The sequence below is a fragment of the Anomaloglossus baeobatrachus genome, chromosome 11 (genome assembly GCF_048569485.1).
Source record: "Anomaloglossus baeobatrachus isolate aAnoBae1 chromosome 11, aAnoBae1.hap1, whole genome shotgun sequence".
Lineage (NCBI taxonomy): Eukaryota > Metazoa > Chordata > Amphibia > Anura > Aromobatidae > Anomaloglossus > Anomaloglossus baeobatrachus.
The window spans coordinates 82,365,306-82,374,039 of record NC_134363.1 but is presented as its reverse complement, the minus strand read 5'-3'; the positions used below and the strand labels follow the sequence as shown (position 1 = coordinate 82,374,039).

The 8,734-nt window shown below is 41.2% G+C and overlaps 1 protein-coding gene across 4 annotated transcripts in view; it reads right to left on the bottom strand.

Annotated features, from left to right (window-relative positions):
- Positions 1-337: 337 nt before the first annotated feature.
- LOC142256719 (uncharacterized) overlaps positions 338-8,734 on the bottom strand; it is a 55,630-nt gene continuing 47,233 nt past the window's right edge. For all 4 annotated transcript variants that reach the window (XM_075328571.1, XM_075328572.1, XM_075328569.1 and 1 more), the window contains one exon: positions 338-6,703. In XM_075328571.1, the coding sequence (XP_075184686.1) occupies positions 4,627-6,543 (1,917 nt within the window). In that variant the 5' untranslated portion in view covers positions 6,544-6,703 and the 3' untranslated portion in view covers positions 338-4,626. The remainder of the gene's footprint in view (positions 6,704-8,734) is intronic.

Genomic DNA, 8,734 nt, shown 5'->3' with positions numbered 1-8,734 from the left:
GCTCATTATGAGAAGAGAACACTAGACAATTGCAACAGACAATTGCATATGACACATACAATCCCATAGTTCATCGAGTCCTTGCAAAAGACCAAAGAATGTGGTCGTAACGTTGGACTTTAATATTTTGTTTTTTGACACCCTCACAAGAATAACACAAAAATAAAAACCTTTACAAAAAAATCTTTTTTCGTGGAAGCTTTATTAGTGTGCCGGAATTTTTTCTATATAATTATGGCATATTAACATGGTCTTATATTGAGAGAATCATGGTCCCAAATCTTGCATCAGTTCTCCCAGTTGCCTACACCTAAATGCAAAACAGGTCACAGAAACATTATCAGATACTCATGTCTTTTTATTGAACATTTAGCTGATCAAATTTATTAGCCCACATAGATACAGGTAAAATATATCTTTGTACCGTGTTAGCGAGTAGATATAAAAAAAATATTTAAAAGAACAGAGTCCTCAGTGGTGGATACCTTTTAATGACTAACAATTATGTTTTACTTAGACATTTTCATTGAAGCTATATTTGCTATCTCTAACATGTCAGTAAAATGTGCAGACATGTTGGCTCCTTTTTTAAATTTGAAAAAAATTAGCATTGCTTTAAGGAAAATAATTAAATATTGGCTAGTTCTCTACTATGTGGCCCTGTACACACCAAGGGGCAGAGTTTTTAACTAAAGTGCTCAAAAAAATTGAGGGTTCAAGTCAGATTGTAGTCACAAAATAAAACAAAATGAACAAGAAACCTGACACTTTTACTGTTTAAGGCCCTGTACGCACACTGCATTTTATGCTGCGGATTTGCTGCATGAATTGCTGCAGAAAATGTTCATAACCTTTTTGCAGTCATTCCCCAGCAAAACCTATGGTAAAAAAAAAAAAGTGACTGCATTTTTTGTCCCTACAGGAATTGCTGCAGAATTTCTGCAGCAAAAAGAATGACCATGTCACTTCTTTTCTGCAGATACCTGCGTTTTTTGCCACAGATAATGGTAAAAAAACGCAGGGACCAACCCACGGCAAAACTGTGGCAAACACGCGGGTGCGGTTTTTGCTGTGGGTGCGGTACTCTGTCTGAGGGTGCAGATTTTTCTTAAGAAAAGTCAATTTTTTAGTGCGCACATAGCCTTAGGGACATTTTTTTCAACTCAATGGACACTTTCAAAAAAATGGGAGTAAAATGGGGTAGTTCAGTATCTTTGTAGTACACCACTTTTGTATTGGTATTTAGCAGACCCTTTGCTCAGTATTGAGTAGAAGCACCCTTTTGAGCTAGTACAGCCATAAGTCTTCTTGGGAATAATGCAACAAGTTCTTCACACCTGCAGTTGGGGATCCTTTGCCATTCTTCCTTGCAGATCCTCTCCAGTTCCGTCAGGTTGGATGGTGAACGTTGGTGGACAGCCATTTTCAGGTCTCTCCAGAGATGCTCAATTGGGTTTCGGTTAGGGCTCTGGCTGGGCCGGTCACAGAGTTTTTCGAAAGCTACTCCTTTGTTATTTTAGCTGTGTGCTTAGGGTCATTGTCTTGTTGCAATGTAAACCTTCAGCCAAGTCTGAGGTCCAGGGCACTTTGGAAGAGGTTTTCATCCAGGATATCTCTGTACATGGCCAGATTAATCTTTTCTTCAATTGCAACCAGTTGTCCTGTTCCTGCAGCTGAACCCCCCCCCCCCCCATAGCATGATGCTGCAACCACATTTCACTGTTAGGATTGTATTGGGCAGGTGATTAGCAGTGCCTGGTTTTCTCCACACATACCGCTTAGAGTTATCACCAGTGATAGTTGACTTTGTGAAACTTTCTCCCATCTCCCTACTGCATCTCTGGAGCTCAGCCACAGTGATCTTGGGGTTCTTCTTTACCTCTCTCAGCAAGAGTCTTCTCCCACGATTGCTCAGTTTGGTTGCATGGCCAGGTCTGGGAAGAGTTCTGGTGGTCCCAAACTTCTTCCATTTAAGGATTATAGAGGCTCCTGTGCTCTTAGGAACCTTGAGCGCACATAGAAAGGTGTGTGCCTTTCCAAATCAAGTCCTATCACTTTAATTAAACACAGCTGGACTCCAATGAAGGAGTAGAACTATCTCAAGGAGGATCACAAGGAAATGGACAGCATGTGACTTAAATATGAGTGTCTGAGAAGGGTCTGAATACTTACGACCATATATTTCAGTTTTTCTTGTTTAATAAATTTGCAAAAATTCCTACATTTTTTTTTTGTCAAGATGTGGTGCAGAGTGTACATTAATGAGAAAAAAATGAACTTTTTTGAATATATTAAATGGCTGCAATGAAACAAAGAGTGAAAAATTTAAAGGGGTCTGAAGACTTTCTGTACCCACTATATCTAGCACGTATCAAATGTGCTAAATTTGTTGGATTTTAAAACTGTCTAGGCCAAGTTAAATCAGAATGAATAAATCTACCATGTTTTGACCTAAATCAGAAATGACTTAAATACACAAACTATAATATACAAGTTTCAACAGAATGACAGCTCTCCTTTTTGCAACATATATTGCTTGAGAAGGCGTTGAACATTAGAGCAAACAAATGTAATGAACGGATGAATATGGATATTATAGTTGCTGAAGTTTTTTAAATGTACACATCCTCAATGTTTTTAGTAATGGCCATTTTGTGTATAAAATGTGCACAATAGCTTGAACAAGACCAGAGCACAGAAAGTAATTATTGCCATGAGGAGTCTGTAGTGCAACCTTAGACTTCAGCCTTATTAAAAAAATAGGCAATACATACATAAATACATAGCAACTAAACTTTCATAGTCTAAAATTAAGAAGAAAAAAAAAAGAGAAAGTTATTTGAATACATTTTGTATCAGTTATTTACCCTATTTTGTGGTTTCATGGGAAAAAATAGGTACTGAAGTGTGATTTTATAAGTATATAGATCTATACTCAAACTCTGAGTACAGTGGGCGCAACTCCTTCTCCTCTATACACCCGGTCCGCTTTCCTTACAAGCACTTGCTATAGAACAGGACTTTCACTGCCGGTAGTGATGCAGGAACAAGAAACCCAGAGAGCTAGAAATAAAGCAGTCAGGTTGTCTGTGGCCCCAGTGAAAAGCTAGACTGTAGCATGTGCTCTAATACAAAAAGGGTGATAGAGAAGATCACACTACAACAGACTCAGCTTCTGCACTCCTTTCACTGTGACTACTAGATGCAAAGAGACAGCTCACCCCACACTTTGAGGTAAGAGATCGATACTCCAGATATGCACTTGCTAAAGTAAACTTTGGCACCTATGGGTTTCCCCGAAAATAAGTCCTAGCGTGATTTTTGGAGTGTATGCTTGAAAAATAAGCCCTAATTACAGTTAGAGCCGGCGTTAGGGGGGAATTAATCTGTGCAATTTCTCAGGGCTCCCACTCACTTAGGGACCTACATATTTGTATTCCAAAGTTAATATTGTTAAAAAGGACCTTTGAGGACTTCACAATCATGTGACCAAAAGTACCATAATGCAGGAGTCTAAAAGAAGTGAACAGGAGACAGGCTGGTATGCAGGACTGGCATTATGGACAATTAAACTGGGCAATTTCACTTGGCCCCCACTCTCCTAGGAGACAGCATTTATGACCTGACAATACTGCGCTAAGGTCCTTTGTGACATCATGTCATGTGACCAAAAGTCTCTTAACTGCAGGAGTGTAAAGCTGAAGAGGAGACGTGTGTGTGTGTGTGTGTGTGTGTGTGTGTGTTGAGACAGACAAATGGATAGATAGCTAAAATATGGATTCACACACGTGTTAGAAACGGGGTTTAGAGAGTTATGTTGATGTTCCAGAATGAGATGACTATATTTGAATAAATAGGTTTTTTTTTGGTTCAAGAATAAATGTGGATTGCTGTTCATGGAAAAAAATAAGACATCCCCTCACAATAAGCACCCTATCTTTCAGAGCAAAAAATATTATAAGACCTTGTATTATTTTTGGAGAAACACAGCATTTTCCCCATGAAGGCATCAAAATGAAGTAATTAACCCCATTAAAAAATGTATTCAAATTATATTTCTAGTATAAAAAGTTTAGTTACTCTTTAAGGGCTTTTCATGTGTTACCTTTGGTAGTTCTGCTTTAAATAGAAATATAGTACATTAGGAAGTATATAGGGACAAAAACTTTCACAAACAGGTAGAAATAGGCTCTTATTTAAACAAACGTTGTAGGGATATTTTTGATTATAATATGGTAGAATACATTGTATTAGTTGCACTATTAGAATTCTCTAATGTCTACTACGTCCCTTCATTGTATTTGACAAATTACCATTTTAAGATCGATTTGGTCTACATGCAAGCACAGATTTATTCTATTTCTAATAAAAGTACATCTTTATTAAGAAATTGTTTCTTGTAATGAAATGACAGACCTGTTAGAAGGGATTATACCAGTGTTTGCTGTAGAGAATCCGCTGAAAACACATTTTGAAAATGAAATATTTCAGCTAAAATTTTATTTTGTCAAAATACACATTTAAATGTAAGGGTTTAAAGCTACAGTTCAGAAAACTGTTCAAGTTACTAAGATAGTAAATTTCTAAATTGTACATTATGGTATATTAGCAAGTGAACCGAATGCCTCACTCCATGACATGGTGAACAGCTTTCAAGTGCCTCTTAACCCTGCGCTTTTCCTGAAAGCTCTTTCCACAAAGTGGACAATTGTGTGGTCGCTCTCCAGTGTGCACCCTCTTATGTTTAGAAAAATTGGAAGAGTTATTAAACCGTTTATAACAAATATCACATTGAAAAGGCTTTTCCCCAGTATGGATACGTTGGTGGCTAGAGAGTGCTGATGACTGGGTGAATCCTTTCCCACAAACTTGACAGACAAAAGGCCTTTCACCAGTGTGAACCCTCAAATGCTCTTTTAAGTCTGTAGCCCTTTTAAAACGTTTAGAGCACACAAAACAAATGTAGGGTTTTGATTCCATGTCAAAAAAATGACACTCCTCTTGGTCAGAGTTATGTACTTGAGAGTCCCAACATTCAATGGACTTTTCCAAAAGCTGGTCTTCCTGGTCTATCATGTCTGAAACATTGCCAGATAACACACTCTTAATATTTTCTTGGCAGCTTTCACTTTCACATTGAATTAACTCTTCAGCAAGTGTTTTCTCATATGGCAATTGGCTCCCATTCCTATATATTTCAGCTTTAGTCTTAGGATCCCTAATCTGATATTGAAATGATGGTGTTGTCGGTCTTGCCAAATGTCCATCATCACATTCTTCATCAGTAGTATCAGATATTTCTACATATACATCTTGTGCATCTTTAGAATAACCGTTGATGTTCTCAGATTCAGGTGATGTAGTATTGCTACATTCATATGTGGGAGACCTTGATAATTTTGGTTTAGGGTTTTCCTCAGCATTAACTTGAAAGGCAGTTTCACCATTTTGGAAGGAGCAAGCAGAAGCCAGATTTACTTCATTTTTACAGTGTGCAATTTGTTTAGTCCGAATATCCATTATTTTAAAAGGCGGATGCTCTTTTAAGTTGCTCGAAGGGGACAGTTCATTTCTAACTAATTTCTCATTACTTTCCTCAAAGATTTTCTTTTCAGGAATGAATTTAAAATCATTTAGCACCATTTTTCCTAGATCCTTTTTGTTAAAAATTGTACCAAGTGTATAGCTTATACTATTTTTAATACTAAGTGGCCTTTTTGAAAGAGTGATATCATCCATTTTCACTTTTGAAATAATATCTTGCATTGAGTGTGTACGCTGGTGCTTCTTAAAATTGGATGAATTGTTAAACGTTTTACCACAGACATTGCAATGAAATGGCTTCTCACCAGTGTGAATTCGCATGTGTCCTGTCAAAACTGAAGACTGAGTAAAACACTTATCACATATTCTGCAGCGATATGGTCTTTCTCCAGTGTGAACTCTCTCATGATCTTTCAAATCTGAAGTGCGCTTAAAGGCTTTTTCACAATATGAACATCTATATGGCTTTTCAGACAGTATTGAACTGCTTACCTGTTCTTTATCTTTTAGATATTCTGATTGGCTATGAAGGCGTTTATGCTTTATAAAATTTGAAGCGTCTTTAAACAACTTTCCACAAATATCACATTTATATGTTTTTCCTAGAATATGGGTATGTTTATGAGCAAATAAAAAGGAAGACTGGGTAAAGGCTTTAGCACATAATTCACATTTATAAGGACGTTCATTTGTGTGTATGTTATAGTGGTCTTTCAAGTTAGAACTATTCTGAAATAAACACCCACAGACTTGACATTCAAAACAATTACTGCCATTATGTTCATGTTCATGAAACATCAGCTCAGACACATAATCAAATTGTTCGTAACAGATATCACATCTGAATTCCTTGCTTGAATGGGATTCTATCTGATAACTTTCAATATCAGGTCCCCTTTTAACTGTGAACATTGTATGATGTGGAGCTTCTAACTTGTGAAAGTTTCCCAACTTCATTGCCATCCCATCATGAAGGCTTTGTATGGATGTACTCATCATTATGTTGCAGCTGGATAAATGCAATAATACTTTAGCAAAAGATTCTGTATGATCAAATTTTAACTTTTCTCCATTGTCTTCTTTCTCTCTGGTAGTAGACAGTGCAAGTAGATCAGGTGTCAGAATTTTTTGCCATGCACCAGTCTGTTATCCTTTCCACCTAAGCAAAACAAAGAAAAAAAAAATATTGAAATATTTTACTTTGTCCAGAGTTTACCTTGTTTTCTTCAGCGCTCTATTGGGAGACCCAGACGATTGGGGTATAGCTACTGCCCTCTGGAGGCCACACAAAGCACTACATTAAAAGTGCAAGGCCCCTCCCCCTCTGGCTATACCCCCCCCGTGGTATCACGGGTTCTCCAGTTTTAGCTTTGTGTGCGAAGGAGGTCAGACATTCCATGCATAGCTCCACAGATTTTAGTCAGCAGTAGCTGCTGACTATTTCGGATGGAAGAAAAGAGGACACATATAGTGTCCCCAGCATGCTCCCTTCTCACCCCTGGATGGTGTTGTAAGGTTGAGGTACCTATTGCTGGTACAGTGCTGGAGCCTGACATGCTGTTTTCCTTCCACATCCCCTGGTAGGGCTCTGTGGAAGTGGGATCCTGCCGGCCTCTCAGCTCTGATGCCGGGCTCCATCCACAGACCCATTAGAACCTGATGGAGACGGAGCAGGAGTACGATCAGGGACAGGCCCTGCATCATACAGGTACTCTGTGTCCCCGGCAGGCACAGACACACTCCGGGCTGGCTGGGTGTTGTAGTGCGCCGGGGACCGCAACGTGGAGTTGGTGTCCCTACAGATTACTGGGGGATTGTTTGTGTTTGGGAACGCAGCGCCGACCCCCTCTGGACCGGGCGGCGCTGCTGTGACTTGTGGTGCGCCGGGGATCCGCCGTCCGCGCTTTTACGGCGGCGGCGGTTATAAATTTAGTCCCCGGCTTTTTGGGCCTAGGACGCCGGCAGCTCCGTTTCGTTCCCGCCCCCACCCTGTCATTCAGGGTAGGGGAGAGACGCTGTTCGTTAGCAGCGACGAGGGCTGGAGCCTGATTTACATGCTCCAGCCCTCACACTATGCACAGAGGGAAGCAGGCTTCCCGCTCTTGGCCAGGAACGCCCAGGGCCCGCCCCCCTTCCTCTCTAGAGACGCCGGCAGCCATTACATGCATGCCTGGCTGGAGGAAGGACGCAAGGCTCTGGGAGACCTGGACTAGGGGCTATCTGGCGACCACACACCCGCTTTTTAAGCGGGCGGTAAGCGATTTTTTCTGTGCTGGTCCCTCTAGTGCCTCACTGTGTGTCAGTGTACTGGGTACATATATATAGATATTGTATTTCTTGCACTGTGAGGTGCGCTTCTGGCTGCATATCCCAGATCGCTCTGTGGAAGCAGCAACATGTCATCCTCAAAACGCAAGGCGGCCAAGGCAAAAAGGGCTGTGTATACTGCGTGTGCTGCATGTGGGGCTAATCTACCAGTAGGCTCCGATGACCCCCATTGTGTGCAATGCTCCGACCCGGTGCTGCTTCGCCAGCCGGAGTCAGGAGAGGTAGTGACCCAGGCTGAGACGCTTGTAAGTTCTGCCCCGGTGACAGGGACGGACTTTGCAGTTTTTGCAGATAATATGTCTGTATCTATGGCAAAAATCCTTGAAACCTTGCAATCTATGCATGGGGCTCAGTCTCTGGGCACGGAGAGGCCTCTGTCCTCAGGTCCCCCTTACTTGGAATGTATCCAGCCCACAGGGGGGTCCCCGGCTTCACAGGCCGAGGATTATGACTCAGATGATGGCCCCAGCCACCCTAAGCGAGCTCGCTGGGAAAGACCCTCGACGTCTTCACACTGCTCAGGGTCTCAGCGCAATCAGTCTCCCTGTGAGGTGTCGGATGAGAGTGATCAGGAATCCACTCCTGGAACCCCTCTCAACCTGGATACCCCGGATGGGGATGCCATGGTAAACGACCTTATCTCAGCCATCAATAGGCTGTTGGATATTTCTCCCCCAGCCCCTTCAGCAGAAGAGGCGGCTGCGGAGCAGGAAAAGTTTCGTTTCCTTTATCCCAAGCGTAAATTGAGTGCTTTGTTAGATCACTCTGACTTCAGAGAATCAATCCAGAAGCACGACGCTCACCCAGAAAGGCGTTTCTCTAAACGATCTAAAGATACGCGTTTCCCTTTCCCCCCTGAGGT